Genomic DNA, 16,446 nt, shown 5'->3' with positions numbered 1-16,446 from the left:
ATGGAAAAAACTTAAATTATTTAAAAAATATACCGACACTTAAATTTTTTAATGGATCACACTAACCATCGTCTTTTGAATAGTCTAGGAAGCATTGAAGTTCCAGAGCTTCCTTATAGTACATCATCCCTCTCACTGAGAAATTTTTGTGAATGAGCTTCTAATTAATATATAAAATATAAACTTTTAATTAAACTAGCATGCAAACAGACAAACCTGTTCTGGAAAGAGTCTGCCCCCTATAAGAAACCCATTGACGTGTGGCATCTGTTTTATCTCCTCCATATATACCTTTAATCCGCTCTTCAAAATTCTTCCATTCATCTGGTTTTGCATTAACAACCAAGAAAAAAAAATAATGTATTTTGATTCTATATAAAGAGGACAACAGTCAAAACTAATATCAATAGTCACCTGGATATATCTTCTGGAGGTAAAACAAAATTGAAATTCCATCTTCATTTTCCTTGTGAAGCTCTTCTTCTGAATAGAGGACATCTTCCTTGTAGTACGGAGTCAAAACACTGAAGTTCACATAAACAACAAAATATAATCTTAAGGATAATAATGTAGGGCATCCATGAGTGAAATATAAGAGTGGTTGGAAAATTGCTGACCTAAATGAGAGCATGTCACGGACAATTGGAGCATTTGGCATTTTCATGTATAAGGAGTTTGCAAAGAAAGTGATACGCCTACGAGCTTCCAAATTTCTAGGCACATCAAATGCGGATTCCTTAACAGTCAAAAGCATACGAAGCCTTACCACCTAGGTGCACAAATGGAAAATTAGAAAAAGGAATAATAAGAACGAAATCGGGAGGGTGCCCAGATGGCAGATGATACCTTTTCCTTCCATGATTTCATTTGAGTTAATCGGACATTGATTTGCTCAAATCTTTCCTTTCTGTCATTATCACGATGATAAGCGTGAGCTCGTTCAAGTATCCTACAAAAGGACACAAAATAAATTTTACAACAGAATATTTGATGGTCAGTCCAAAATAAAAGACTTACTCGTGCCCGTTATAGATCATAACATCTTGTATGATAATCTCCATGACATCCTGAAAAACATTGATGATTTGGGATGTGTATTTCTCATCATCAACATTGTCTGCTAGCTGGCAGACACCCAATGGAGTAATCAGAAAAAAAAAAATCTAAGGAATATATTAACAATGACAAGGAATAATAGCCCACAATTTAAAAGAAATGCCTCATCTTACCAGATTATCCAAGAACTTCACCAGCTTATCATTTAGTAAAGGCAATTCGCTCATACGAAATTTATTCAAAAACATTCGCTGTTGAATGCTAGTTTCTATTTCATGGCATATACACTGTATGATCCTGTAAAAAGAAAAAGAAAATGAAAATGAAATAGATTTTCTAACTACTTGTAAGTATAAATTTGCAATAGGATCAAGATGTACGCCTTACATATTATCCCGGTCATCATCAATGAGTTCAAATAATATTTCCTTAAGTGTTTGGTAGCATTCCATCACTGCTGACCGCATATAATCATCACCAATGATCTTCCGGAACAGATCTCCATCTTCCTTTCCTTTGAAATCGCTGGCCATGTCTAATGCAATGGGGATCTTAAGTGGAAAAAAGTCAAACCATGATTACGTTTAACTTCAGATAAACAATAACAAAAAGACGTCAAGCAAAGGCATGGCCGGAGGATTTCTACCTTACTAGCAAGCATGAATAGTGGCCACTGGACAACTGGAACATCACTTGTGGTATATGGTACAAGAAGCAGATCTCTCTCACTTCAAAAATAAAACGAATGTCAACAGTATATTCTGCATGCTTCAGTTTGATTCCTTATATTAATAACAACAAACTGTTTAAAACCTGTTGCTGATCAAGTCTTCCATCCGCATTGAAAATATGAATTCGTTCCACACCTGTGAAAATTTTGCTATGTTCTTTCTGGTCACCAATAAATCATCTTCCACGTGATCTCTTTTAGGTTCTTTTTTTTGCACAGGCATAAGGCGTTCACAGAAAGCTGAAGGAACAGATTTAAATCTTGACCGCAGCATGCCAAGTGTCCGTATCTAAGAATCAAACAACACAGAATGATGATGTCAATTGTCATCTTTCTCTTTCAAATTTTAGTAAAGTAAAGATATATGCGTACTAACCTCTCCCAAGTGACTCAAGGCCCCGTAGATGCCACCAATAATAGTAGCATATATCGTGTACCAAATTTGTGTGTCCATGAAATAGACCTAAAATGAAATTACATTACAATTTACATACGTTTAATCGGCCTCATAAATGCAAAACAAAAGTAATTATTTTCAAGAACACTCACCATGACAATTGGAGCCCATATAGAAATAACAACGCCAATATTATGGGTCACTACAAAATGCTCAAATAAGTAAGTAATCAGATCATAATATAGTAAGAATCACAATTAGAAAAGTTTGTATATAATTTTTAAGATTTTACTGTTGGGAAAGAACTCATGCCACTCGTAGCTGCTAACATGCATTTTCATGATTAACTTTGTGGGCTTGACCAGTGGCAGTATCTATATGAAAATTGCAAATATTTAAGCATAAACTGTCTATACAAATCATATGTGTTAACAATCATTTTCATGATTACCTCCACATAGAAGCTGAATGCGAACTTGCTAATTAGAAGCACTATCCAAAATAGAGTATACCTAAGATCAACATTAACAAAGTAAGAAAAAAGAAATTTAAAAAATCACATATCAAACTTTATATCCCTACTTGAAAAGAGACAAGATGTCCTCATGCATGCCTCTTCCAACATAGAGTTTTGGCTATAAAAATTTGCAAAATTCAATAAAAAAAACAAGAAGAATGTAACATCAATACAAACTACCAATCCACACGTAAATGAACTTACTTGTGCCCACCACATTATAAGAGTGGGTATACGCCTATTGGAACTTTCCATGTGTCTCCTTATAGGTGGAAGCAGAAATAGCAAGGCAGCCAGCAAATTGGGTATCAAGTAAATTGCTATAAGATAATTATAAAGTATTTGCCCTCTCCAATTTCCTCCCAAAGTACTGAAAAACTTCACAAATCCTGTTGGATTTGGAACTGATCTTAAGTAACAAATGGACAAGATTACCATCCAAAAAGCAGCTACAACAAATTTGAAAATACAGCGACGAATCTGTGTAGGTTTTAAGCTCCTCCATGCGTTCAAACTAAGGATTATGTCTAGACTAACTGTGAAGAGAAACCATAAATTACAAAAAGGACAACAGCTAGAAGTAACGAAAGAATGTGCAGGAAGTAAGTATGTACCTTGGATAAAGTTAAGTATGGCATAAGTGATGAATATGCTGGAGATGTTTTTAATGACAGTTTCATCTAAAATTCCGAAGATTGATCCATCTCCATGCCATGCAACAATTATCATAGCCTACAAAATCGAAATGAAAAGATTGAAATGCTACCAGCCTAATAAGAAACCATCAACTAACTGCATGATTCTTGTTAATATGTCTTTGTAACTTTTGTTGTGCCTTTTGTGTATTTTTCCTATTCTGATGACCTATCCACTCCGGCTCTGCCTGTTAACAACCAACCAGTCTCTGAGCCCGTTTCCGAGCCAGTCTCCGAGCCAAATTTCGATCCAGTTTCTGACCCAGTCTCTGACGCGGCGTCTGGATCCCTCTCCACTCCGACAACCGAATTCTTTGGAACTGCAGAGTCTGGCCCTACCCCGATACCGCCTTGTCCACCTGCTCCTTCTCATCCAATGCAGACTCGGGCAAAATCAGGAATATTTAAACCAAAATATCGTGCTGACTTCTCTCATGCTACTCGGCATGCCTTGTTTTCCGCCTTGTTCTCAGCCCGTGACCCAAAAGGTTTCAAAACTGCCGTCAAAAGCCCACATTGGTTGACAGCCATGCAAAAGGAACTTGATGCTTTATATAATAACAATACTTGGACGTTAGTTCCACGACCAACCGGACAAAATGTTGTTGGTTCAAAATGGTTATTTCGCACAAAATACCGTTCCGATGGTACCATTGAACGTTACAAAACGCGTGTTGTTGCTCAAGGCTACAGCCAAATACCCAGACTCGATTTCTCCCACACGTTCAGTCCTATTGTGAAGGCTTCTACTATACTTGTCATTTTGGCCATGGTTGTTCTTAATATTGGGGACTCCATCAGCTTGATGTCAATAATGCGTTCCTTCATGGTCACTTAACTGAACGTGTGTATATGGAACAACCTCCAGGCTTTGTTGATTCACGGTTTCCTGATCATGTTTGTCAACTTAACAAAGCTATTTATGGTCTAAAGCAGGCTCCCCGGGCTTGGTTTCAACGTCTAAGTCATTTTTTGATCCAAAATGGGTTCTCATGCAGTCGATATGATCCGTCGTTGTTCGTCTTTACTCATGATTCATGCATTATGTACTTACTGGTTTATGTTGACGATCTTATTTTAACAGGCAATCAACCCAAGCGTCTTACATCTTTCATTGCTCGACTCAATCTTGAATTTGCAATAAAGGATCTTGGCAGTCTTACCTATTTTCTGGGGCTAGAAGTCATTCGCACTGATGATGGCTTGTTTCTCAGCCAATCTAAATATGCTCGGGAAGTTCTTCAACGTGATGATCTTCTCGATGCTAAACCCGTTCACACTCCGCTAGTCACTACTGCTTCATTTTCCACAGTTGGGGAACCGTGCAAGGATCCCTCTTCTTATCGATCTCTTGTGGGGGCTCTCCAATACTTAACTATTACCAAACCTGACATCTCGTATGCCGTAAATCAAGTCAGTCGGTTTCTTCAAACTCCCACCACTACTCGTTTGCAACATGTTAAACGAATTTTACGATACGTCAAGGGTCAGTTTCCTATGGGCTCTCCTTCACCAAGATGGCACATTCCTCTGTTTTGGGCTATTCAGATGTTGATTGGGCTCGCTGCCTTGAGACTCGTCGATCCACTTATGGGTACTCCATCTTTCTAGGTGGGAATCTCATCTCTTGGAGTGCGAAAAAGCAGCCAACTGTTTCCCGCTCCAATTGTGAGTCTAAATATCGTGCTATGGCAACCGCTACTGCTGAGATTATATGGCTTACAAATCTTTTGCATGAATTGTGTGCCTTGCCCCCTGATCGACCGACACTCTTGTGTGACAATCAAAGTGCTCTATTCATGACTCAAAATCCTGTGGCTCACAAACGTACCAAGCATATTGATATAGATTACCACTTCGTTCGTGAACTTGTGACCTCCGGTAAACTATTCACAAAATTTGCTCCTACCAAGCTTCAAGTGGCTGATATTTTCACTAAGAGTCTTTCCCGGTCTCAATTTGAATTCTTTCGTTCCAAGCTTCGTCTCGGTTCTCCGCCCTTTCGCTTGAGGGGGGATGGTAATATGTCTTTGTAACTTTTGTTGTGCCTTTTGTGTATTTCTCCTATTCTTGGTGTATGTAATATGTAACTTTTATCATTTATAAAAGGAATGCCTATCCTGTGGTGGGGGATAGAGAAAGTTAAATCAATTCAATTCTGTTATATACCTACCTGCAAGACCAATATGAGGAATATCCACATCCGATCAAAACTCCTGTAAAGGTGCAAAAATGAACGCACTTCAACAAAATTTGTTTTAGTCTTCTTTACAACTTGATTGCGCCCCTGCAGATTACTTAAATTTGAGCATTTTTATTTGGTGAATAATGCTAGCTTTAAAGTTGCATAAATGCACACATACTACATGATGGCGCGATGACTCATCGGAGTGAATAAAAAAGTCAGATCTGCGATTCATTGGCCAGCCTAACTTAAAGCATTTGTCAGACCTGCAAGAGAAAGAATTAAAGGTTGGTCAATAGTGTTAACATGAATGCCATATTTATAATATAAAGTGTTACCAAAAATATTCATTAAGATCATCATAGTTTCTCCATGAAGCATGGCTTGCATTGCCACCTTGATTTCTCCTGGCTTCCTGCCACCATTAAAAAAAATAGTAAGTCTCATTAGGAAAGTAGATTTCATGAAACAGGAACAGAACTTATAGTGCATTCTGATGTTATTACCTTAAGAAGAACATCAAAAATAGGTGAGATGACATCACACAGAAATGCTTCCTCACCAACTTGATTTTTCCCTCCACTTACAGATTGGACTTTGCCAAATAAAGTTTCATGCATTTCTTTTGCCATCTTTTTTGTTCAACGAAAATAAGATCACATCATAAATATAAACAAAATGATAACTGTATTCTTGTAAATATGAACAAAATAATAACATACATTATGAAAAATATAGCAAAGGCATTCAGGCATGAACCGTATGTTTGAAGCTTCACCCCAGATGAGTAGATAGAGTCCAATGTAGAGAAGATGCAACTGCTGCCTATCAGCACTAGGTGGAACCTTATTTGAACTTGAACAAACAAAAAAGATTAAATCCTCACTTTAAAGAACAAGAAACATGCTATGCCGTCTTGCTAATAACTTACTCAATGACTGATGTTCGGTGCAAATAATGACACCATGAGACATAGTTCTTGAAAGTAATATCCAATAAATGCTTTACCGTTTGGCTACCCAACTGCAAAAAGTTCCTTATCGGTATTCAGTTCATCTCTAAAGATCAGTAAGCATTGAAGTTCGGTTCAAATATTATAGTGAAAAAGTGGGAGCTTTACCTGTTCATAGTCTTCGACACCCTTCAACCTTCTATGAATATTTGCAAGTAACAATACCAAGTGTTCCCGTTGATTTGCAACGTTTCCTTTCTTCATTTTAGAATAGCAAAAATTTAAACCAGTCATATTTGTAAACAATTTATGCATAGTTAATTAAATAAAGCGGTTAATGACTACAAGTTACCTGAAAACCAAAAATTGATGATAACCACTCGAGAATATCATTAACAGATTTTTCTGAGTCAGATGGAAGGTTATCCGCAGTGCGAATTGCTCTAAGAGCTGCTTTTATCTAATCACATATGAATACCAAAATTAATATATATATATATATATATATATATATATATATATATATATATATATATATATATATATATAATACCTCGGTCCCAAATTAATTGTCCACATTTGACTTTTGAAGTATTTATTCTTCAACTTTGACCTTAAATATTTTTGTTTTTGATAGATAATACTTGATATAAAATATATGAATGAATTTTATTTTAAATTTTTTTTTATTGTTATAAGTTTTATCAAATAACATATAATACAAAACAAAATACTAAATACAAAGGAGTAAACCAAAAGTTGATTTATATTTGAAATTTGAAATAAGTGAAAATTATAAAAACAAAATTAAAAAAAACAATAAAAATAAACATACAAAAAGTAAATAAATAAAAATTACGTGTTTAGTTGTTAGACCCGTATACTAAACAGGTTATATAAAGCCTAGCATAATCCATAATAGATGACGCAAAAAAGATGGTAGAGAAATTTGATTGTATTTTATTAAAAATGTGTTGTTTTGATGGTTCTATCTCTAATATTAAGTACACAAAGTCATATATATATATATATATATATATATATATATATATATATATATATATATATATATATATATATATATATATATATATATATATATATATTAGAAAATAAGATTTATGTATAACCGAATACGACCTCGGGAATCTCCATAATTACTGGTTTAATTCCAACGGCATACAAAGGAAGAATGTTATAGGGTTCATATTGCTTTTTGTTTTCCTCTACATCACGTGCGTAGTGTTGAGTCTACAATGCCATGAAATCATACATGAGCAATATGGTATTTAAACTTACATTACATAGAAATCAAATACACCAATCATACCTTTGGCTCGAATTTTGAACCAGGTACCACGTTCTTTAATACTTCATATAAAACAGTTGCAATCTGATAAATCTTGGCCATCTCTTCACTTAAAAGTGACAAAAGCAAAATAACAAGATTAACAAGTAAGTAGAGGATAATATCTTTAAGCATTAAACAAGCCTTACGGTTTCTTTAAGTATTTGTTGTCTTTGATGTTTCTCTCATAGAAGATCTGGTAGAATTTTTGGATTTCCTTAGCATCATTTTGTGCTAGTCTAGGTTTTGTCATTTCTTTTTCCTACACCAATAGAACATTTGAAATTGCCATTAGATTTTATAAAAGTTTAATATTATACAAATAATTTGATATTAACTTAAAACAGTATTGTCATATTAATGTAACTAGTATGATGTGAAAGACTAGCTAAATATGACAAAAACAGTGATAATTGTAACCTTCTCAAGTCTATGTTGTAGGTATGTCATGAACTGGCGAACACCACGTCCACTAGATTTGTTATCCATCCTATAAGCCTTCTCGTATGCAAGAAACCGGCCTAATGCAACCAATTAAAGGCATTAAATGTTATAAGCAACCAGAAATCACAACCATCATTATGTGTATTTGTCACTTATTCATAATAGATAAAGAAATATTACTAGGAATATGTGATTGCATAAATTCATAAAATTAGTAAATGACACTTCTAATGTAGGCACATAGGGCGAATCCTTCATAGAAGACCTTTGGCATAGGAAATAAAGAAAAAAAAAACCCAAGCCCACACTTCGTATTTTGTGCACATGAAAAAGTCCACCCACAATGGAGAAATAAAAGTGTTGTGTACTAAACAAAAAACACATCTACCAATAAAAGATTAAAGTGAAGAGGATTAAGAGTAAACAGTATTAGGTAAATACTAAACGGATACGTAAATAGTGAAAGCGAATACTAGCAATAAAGTAGAAAGCGGATACTAGCAATAAAAGATGAAAAATAAAAAGGAAACAACAACTAAGCGGTAAAAAACTACACGACAAGCACAAATAGTGATAAGAAAGCTAGTATATAGTTTACTCCCATACTACTCCACTATCATAATTCTAAGTGGCCATATCTTCTCGAAAAGAGTCACTTCTTCAAGTCTAACCTCACATTATCTTCTAACTTCCTTCTTGGGTGTCATTTACTCCTCACGCCTCTATGGTGACCATCTCCACCCCTTAGCCATAAAATTTTAGTTGTCTCTTATGAACATAACATATTCGAACCAAATTTTCTTTCATACAATTTCATTATAGTGGGTGTAATTCTCAAGTCTCAATGAATTTGTGATTCTCAGTTTCGCTACCCATTCTAATAATGTTCTACTATATGTCTAATTCAGCATCCTCAGTTCCACGACCTTTATCTTCCTCTTGTTTTCCTTTTTAATCATTATTTAATTAATCCATAAAACATAATTAGTCTTACAATATCCTTGGACCTTTCTATTTTAACCATCCTACTAGACATGGCAATGAAGCAAGTTTTGACCTTGATATTATCAAACACATAAGTGTCATAAGGGTTTAGATCTTAATTTTTTATTCGTATACCCGTTAACCATTTTATTAAAAGGTTTGGATATGAATCATTACCGATCTGCTTCATTTATAACATGTCACTTATAAATATAAGAACTATAATTTTTAATTTTTAATTTACACGAACATGTTGATTTTTAATTTCAAATCCCAAGCCCAAACCACCAAAGGGAGGACCAACATAAAAAACTCCACCCTCAATGGAGAAATAAAAGTGTTGTGTACTAAAGAAAAAACACATACCAGCAATAAAAGCTTAAAGTGAAGAGGATTAAGGATAAGCAACATTAGGTAAATACTAAACGGATACATAAAAAATGAAAGCAGATACTAGCAATAAAAGATGAAAAGTAAAGAGGGCACAACAACTAACTGGTAAAATACTACACGACAAGCACAAATAGTGATAAGAAAGCTAGTATATATTTTACTTCCATACTACTCCACTATCATAATTCTAAGCATCCACACCCTCCTATCAGTGGCCATATCTTCTCGAAAAGAGTCACTTCTTCAAGTCTAACCTCACATTATCTTCTAACTTCCTTCTTGGGTGTCACTTCCTCCTCACACCTCTATGGTGACCCTCTCCACCCTCCTAGCCATAAAATTTTAGTTGTCTCTTATGAATATAACATATTCGAACAAAATTTTCTTTCCTACAGTTTCATTATAGTGGGTGTAATTCTCAACTCTTAATGAATTTTTGATTCTCAGTTTCGCTACCCAATCCAATAATGTTTTACTATATGTCTAATCCAGCATCTTCAGTTCCACAACCTTTATCTTCCTCTTGCGTTCCTTTTTAATCATCATTTAAATCCATAGAACATAGGTAGTCTTACAATATCCTTGGTCCTTCTTGTAAAACTCATGTGTGTGCTCTCTATTTTATAGACCTGGCAATGAAGCAAGTTTTGGCCTTGATTTTATCCAACACATAAGTGTCATAAGAGTTTAGATCTTAATTTTTTATTTGTATATTCGTTAATCATTTTATTAAAAGGTTTAAGTATGGATCATTAACGATCTACTTCATTTAAAACATGCCACTTATATATATATATATATATATATATATATATATATATATATATATATATATATATATATATATATATATATATATATTAGAAATACAATTTTTAATTTCCCCAATCATGTTGATTCTTAATTTCAAATCCCAAGCCCAAACCACTAAAGGGAGGACCGACTACCAATAGATAAGCAGATGGGAACTCGATAATTGATTCTCATTTTGGTTTTCCAAACTTTTTGGACCAATTTTCGATTTATAAATCATCAATTAGCAATATGGATCACAATCGAAAATCTGATATTCGCATTCACAAGTTATTCTAGCATCTCATCTAGAAATTGTAATCGAATGCAGAATTCATTCTTGCACTTAGATTCTGTGACTCGCGTCATGTTGAATCGCATACCTCAACTTCTTAACTTTACATGTCTACATGCTCTGATTCTTGTTTGATATAGTAGACATTTATTTTATTTAAGAAATTTTATTTTAAATATGAAGTAAATGTGATGCATGTTATATTTTATAGATAACACTTTATGAAAAACTAACATTTTTGTAATCTTAATAATGTAAATGGGTTAGGCTAAGAAGTAGAATACTCATTGATTTGGGGATAAAGGTATGGGTTCGATTATTTAAAACCTTATGTGTTATGGATCAAGGTTGTTTCTCTCCAAAGCTACTCTATTGCCAGGACCATGACTTTATGAAGTGGTAACGTGATCTTCAATACCGCTTCCTTATGGATCATAGACCCTAATATATGGAAATCTTTCCCTTAGTTAAAGTATTTTCTTACTAACTTGGTTTAAAAAAGCATGCTCATGGCTCGATACACACTAAGGTGTAACTATAAATGCATCAAACTAAGTGTTGTGATTTTATATCTATGATTCGAGTAGATGCATATGCATCAAGGTGCATACACAAAATCTCACATTTATGCATCCAAATACCTCATGGACTGGGATCACATAATTTATAATAAAAAAAGTAACAACTAATTAAATATCTCATGTAATTGTTAAATTAAAAATCGCAAGTGTAAGAGAAAAGAATATATATATATATATATATATATATATATATATATATATATATATATATATATATATATATATCATTTTACAAACTTTTACATTTTTAGTCCCTTAGTAAACTTTTGTTGACCTTCATTTAGCCACATCACTTTCCAAACTTTTACATTTTTAATCCCTTATTTGTTGCCAGCTAAAAATACGATATTCCTATGACTTTTGGCTTTTGTTTTCATGATGTTTCCAAAAAAAAAAAAAAAAAAGACCTGGGACTAAGCCAGGGGTTTTTTACTAGTTAATAATAAATATAACATAATAGCTATTAAACAAATAAAGTTATTCAAAATACCTATTTGAATTTTTGTAAGTTTTCTATGTTTATAAGATTTTTAACAAAGTTATTATATATAAGATTTTTAACAAAAATCGATCGGAAAGGTCATATATAGTATATGATTAGGATGTTGATTTGTAATTATATATTTTTAACAAATGAATTTGGTTTTTTTTGTTTTATTAAATAACAATTAATAAGTAATATTAAAGCATTTTCCTTTAAACAATGTTGTGGTACTTTGAGTTTTTTGAGCTCATAACCAACTCTATCATTCAAATTTTATCATATCTAAGTTCTATTAATCTAACGAGAGGAAGAGTGATAGAGAAAAAAAATAAGAAAAAGCGAAGAAATTTACAAATTTAGCGGGGATGAGAGACATAGAGCTCATCAGCTACCGAGGTTGCTGGTCGGAATTGCAGATCAGCGAACAACGAAGAGGAGAGATAAAAAAAAAAAAAAAAAAAAAAAAAAAAAAAAAAAAGTGCACATCTTAGCGGTTCTTTTTTGTCCAAATAATAAGTTCTACATATGATTATTTTTTTTGTTTTCTTATAGAGTCTTGGCTTTCTTAATCAACCTGGAACCTAATTTTTCTAGGATTTGTTTGGTTTTTCAATAATTTTTTGAGATTTTGTTAACTACTAATCTATTTTTCTTACCTATTATCCCGATGTCTAAGGAAAGATAATGATATAAAATTGATTTTCAAGCTTTATTGAAGTTAATTACTATATAATCTAAAATTAATAATTTTCTTGAATTGCATAGCATATATGAAGATAGGGTAAATGACATAAAAAACACTCTTTTTACACAGAAATTCGATTTTGACACTGTGTTTTTTTTTGTCAATTTTGACACTGTGTTTTCCAATTTGTTACAACTCTGACCACTTGACCGGTTAACCAAGTTACATGTTGACGTAGCATGATGACGTGTCAGTTTTTGATGATGTGACATGCTGACATTATATGCTGACGTGTCAAAATTGAATTTTTTTCTCACAAAAAACACTAAGTTTTCATTTTTTTTCGATTTTGACACTAAGTTTAATTTTTTTTCAACTTTGACACTATGTTTTTTTGTTCCAAATCGAACATCATTTTTTCCAATTTTGTTCGATGTTGACAATTTTCTATTTGAAACTGCATAAATATTTTTTTAATGCATTTAAACCGTATAAATATGTTTTTTTTCATTTAAAAACCATAGTTTTGTATAAATACATTTTTTTTTACTCTCAAACCATATTTTTATATATAAAGATGTATTAGTTATATAAAAATTGTATTTTATATTAAATATGCAACTTTAAAATGTGTTTGGAGGTTTGGAGGCGTGTAGTCGACCAAAACTCAGATATCAAGTTTGCAACTCATCAAATTTTTACATCTTATTAGAAACTGATGGTTAGTGTGATTCTCATGATATAACTAATGTTTTGAATGTAAGGAAAAAAACACCTTGTATATAAATAAAAATCTGGTTTTTAAACGAAAAAAATATGTTTATACGGTTTAAAATGTAATAAAAAAATATATTTATACGGTTTCAAATTGAAAATAGACAAAATTGAACAAAATTTGATAAATGATGTTCGGAACAAAAAAAAAACATAGTGTCAAAATTGAAATAAATAGTTAAACTTAGTGAAAATCGAAAAAAAAAAAAAAAGTGAAAACTTAGTGTTTTTTGTGGAAAAAAAATCAATTTTGACACGTCAGCATATCATATCAGCATGCCACGTCATCAAAACTGACACGTCATCATGTCACGTCAGCATGTAACCTGGTTAACCGGTCAAGTGGTCAGAATTGTAACAAATTGGAAAACACAGTGTCAAAATTGACACAAAAAAAACACGGTGTCAAAATCGAATTTCTGTATAAAAAGAGTATTTTTTGTGTCATTTACCCTATAAAGATATATCATGAATTTGTAGGGGCCAAAAAGTTATTAAAAATTAAAACTACATTTATTTCAGGTATAATAACATCAAAAATCAGGGCCCTAATGACGTTTCGCCCCAGGGTCCCAGCAACGGCTCTCCACGCTTGTGTGCCTCTTTCCTCTGCATCCAGCTCCCCATCCAATTTGTTTTAATTTTCTAGACTATTTCAAGGTTGTCTGTGTTAATGAACTTTAATTTTGAGGATAAGATATTGAATTTTTTTTTTTCTCTCTATTTTCGCTTTCCTTTTTCTTTACTTTTACAATGCAGCATTTCTACCAACTTATGCATTTTCACTTTTTTTTGTGAATACCTCAAAAGAAAAGTCCATCATTCTTTATTTAGTAATCAAAATTAATCTCTATGCATCTCCCTTTTTCCCAAAAGAATATAGCAATCAAATTTTACGGTAACTAAAATCATACTATACAATGCAAAGGTGAAACAAAACTTATATTCTAATTAAACTAATCAAACCAATTTCAAGCAGAAACAAACTTAAATAACTCCAAGATTATTCCATTTTTCGTCTCATGATAACAAGGATCACCAAAAGACCCTAATTAATTAAGAGGTTAGACCTACGACTAGGTAGAATCAGCAAGGTTTGAATCCCATTAGGTAGCTATAACTCCATAAAAGCCACGCAGAGGCACCAGAAGGACTATACATAGTACTAGATACCATGGATCTGTGTGATTTGCTATTGTAATTAAAAGTAATTAGTTATTATTCTGATTCATCCTATTTATAGAAGCAATCTAGTCTGAATCCATATATTCTCTATTCAATCACTTTAAAAACTTATCTCCACACCCAAAATTATAAGAAATTCTGCATTCTATAGGAAAGGAAGAGTCAAATATAGTAAGGGGAAACATACACAAGTAAGCAACTCTGTCATTATCCATCTCGATCTCATTGGCAACCCGAAGGATAGGACCAACAGCAGCAAGGGAAGAAGGGACAAGCTCGCTGTCAACAGCATCGAATTCAGGATCACCCATATCGGAAGTCTCCGTCATCCTCCTTGACACTGACCTCGGTGGACCCACCTCATCTTTGGTCCCACTCGTACTCGCCATTCCTGCCCCCCAACTCCGTCAGCACCCCTGATATCCACCTGAAACTTGTTGGAATTGTCTCTCCATCCACCCTCAACGCTGCTGAAAATTTGTACACGAAAACAATATTTGTATCTCTTAATATTGATATATAGAGTGTGTAAAGATCCTTTGCTTGTTAATTTGGGGAATTACTTAGCTTTTAGTGCGTTCACTGATAGCAAGTAAAGAATGAAGCATTTCTCAACTTTTTATGAAGGTAGGGACGAAGAATATATATATATATATATATATATATATATATATATATATATATATATATATATATATATATATATATATATATATATATATATATATATATATATATATATATATATATCCCTATTCTAATATTCTAATAAAAGAATAGTTTTATTCTTCTTTTAACATACGTCATCATATTAGGCCTCATAATTAATGCATATTTTATTTTTCTTTTAACATGTGTTACTCTATTATATCTCCTAATTAATGCACGCAACTTGCTAACCTACTGAATCTTCATTTCAAATTTCAAATTTCAAATTTCAAATTTTAAATTTTTCACTCTAATTACATTAAATTAATAACATTAGAATGGAAATTAAATAAAATTAACACAAATTATAAAGTGATATAATTATACATATTTATTTAAAGCAATGACTATAATTTTATATAACTAAAAAATCTCTTAATGAATAATTTATTTAAAATAAGTGATTAATAATTTTGAGTTTTTAATATTAAAGTTTAATTAAGTTTGTAACCGTGGTTCCCACGGGTTATAAACTAATATATATATATATATATATATATATATATATATATATATATATATATATATATATATATATATATATATAGGGTTAGGTTATTTTGTTTTTCACTATCTATTGTGTGCATGTATGATTCATTATGAACCAATCATTTTAGTTATTTTAAGAAAGTAATTAATGTATATTACGTGTTGAAGATATAATGGATATTAATTACATCTTCAACATTTAATATGCATTAATTACTTTTTTAAAATAACTAAAATGATTGGTCCAGAATCAATCATATATGCACACAATAAATAGTGAAAACATTTGAACCTAACTCTCTCTCTCTCTCTCTCTCTCTCTCTCTCTCTCTCTCTATATATATATATATATATATATATATATATATATATATATATATATATATATATATATATATATGAATGATCATTTGAAAACTCATATTTTTCCGATAACCCGAGAACTAAAAGTGGAGGCGTTGGATCAAAAAAAAAAAGATAGTCAAGATGCATTGTGGTATTTTTGTAAATACATAGACAAAATAAGACACGGGAGTATGATTTTAAAATGTATCAGGGGCATTTTAGGAATAAAATAATTCTTTTAATTCCCCCGATTAAATATCTCTCTCTCTCGTCTTCTTCATCGAATCACCCCTCTTCCCTGGATCAACCTCAATCACCAATTTTCTCCATGATTTCCATCGCCTAACGCCGCTACCGTTGATCTGGAAACAAAATCCATTTCATCGATCCATTATATCATAAACCGA

At 32.3% G+C, this 16,446-nt stretch overlaps 1 protein-coding gene across 2 annotated transcripts in view; it reads right to left on the bottom strand.

Annotated features, from left to right (window-relative positions):
* The window catches only part of LOC111884461 (callose synthase 7), a 35,908-nt gene extending 20,812 nt beyond the window's left edge, over nucleotides 1–15,096 (bottom strand). Inside the window, exons 1-30 of one of the 2 annotated variants that reach the window (XM_023880788.3) lie at nucleotides 14,685–15,096; nucleotides 8,301–8,401; nucleotides 8,030–8,142; nucleotides 7,863–7,950; nucleotides 7,673–7,783; nucleotides 6,885–6,992; nucleotides 6,701–6,790; nucleotides 6,512–6,603; nucleotides 6,303–6,435; nucleotides 6,087–6,212; nucleotides 5,919–5,995; nucleotides 5,759–5,846; nucleotides 5,569–5,682; nucleotides 3,315–3,432; nucleotides 2,905–3,236; nucleotides 2,766–2,818; nucleotides 2,635–2,695; nucleotides 2,476–2,557; nucleotides 2,336–2,385; nucleotides 2,163–2,249; nucleotides 1,870–2,075; nucleotides 1,703–1,784; nucleotides 1,444–1,607; nucleotides 1,230–1,353; nucleotides 1,018–1,124; nucleotides 847–949; nucleotides 618–769; nucleotides 415–524; nucleotides 217–324; nucleotides 67–135 (exon numbers count right to left, since the gene is read on the bottom strand). In XM_023880788.3, coding sequence (XP_023736556.1) covers nucleotides 67–135; nucleotides 217–324; nucleotides 415–524; nucleotides 618–769; nucleotides 847–949; nucleotides 1,018–1,124; nucleotides 1,230–1,353; nucleotides 1,444–1,607; nucleotides 1,703–1,784; nucleotides 1,870–2,075; nucleotides 2,163–2,249; nucleotides 2,336–2,385; nucleotides 2,476–2,557; nucleotides 2,635–2,695; nucleotides 2,766–2,818; nucleotides 2,905–3,236; nucleotides 3,315–3,432; nucleotides 5,569–5,682; nucleotides 5,759–5,846; nucleotides 5,919–5,995; nucleotides 6,087–6,212; nucleotides 6,303–6,435; nucleotides 6,512–6,603; nucleotides 6,701–6,790; nucleotides 6,885–6,992; nucleotides 7,673–7,783; nucleotides 7,863–7,950; nucleotides 8,030–8,142; nucleotides 8,301–8,401; nucleotides 14,685–14,886 — 3,451 coding nt within the window. In that variant the 5' untranslated portion in view covers nucleotides 14,887–15,096. The remainder of the gene's footprint in view (nucleotides 1–66; nucleotides 136–216; nucleotides 325–414; nucleotides 525–617; nucleotides 770–846; nucleotides 950–1,017; nucleotides 1,125–1,229; nucleotides 1,354–1,443; nucleotides 1,608–1,702; nucleotides 1,785–1,869; nucleotides 2,076–2,162; nucleotides 2,250–2,335; nucleotides 2,386–2,475; nucleotides 2,558–2,634; nucleotides 2,696–2,765; nucleotides 2,819–2,904; nucleotides 3,237–3,314; nucleotides 3,433–5,568; nucleotides 5,683–5,758; nucleotides 5,847–5,918; nucleotides 5,996–6,086; nucleotides 6,213–6,302; nucleotides 6,436–6,511; nucleotides 6,604–6,700; nucleotides 6,791–6,884; nucleotides 6,993–7,672; nucleotides 7,784–7,862; nucleotides 7,951–8,029; nucleotides 8,143–8,300; nucleotides 8,402–14,684) is intronic. The other variant, XM_023880789.3, reaches the window with a different exon arrangement.
* Nucleotides 15,097–16,446: the final 1,350 nt, after the last annotated feature.

This window comes from Lactuca sativa, chromosome 3 (assembly GCF_002870075.4).
Source record: "Lactuca sativa cultivar Salinas chromosome 3, Lsat_Salinas_v11, whole genome shotgun sequence".
In the NCBI taxonomy this organism is placed as follows: Eukaryota; Viridiplantae; Streptophyta; class Magnoliopsida; order Asterales; family Asteraceae; genus Lactuca; species Lactuca sativa.
The sequence above is the reverse complement of the archived record's forward strand: the minus strand, read 5'-3'. Positions and strand labels throughout refer to the sequence as shown.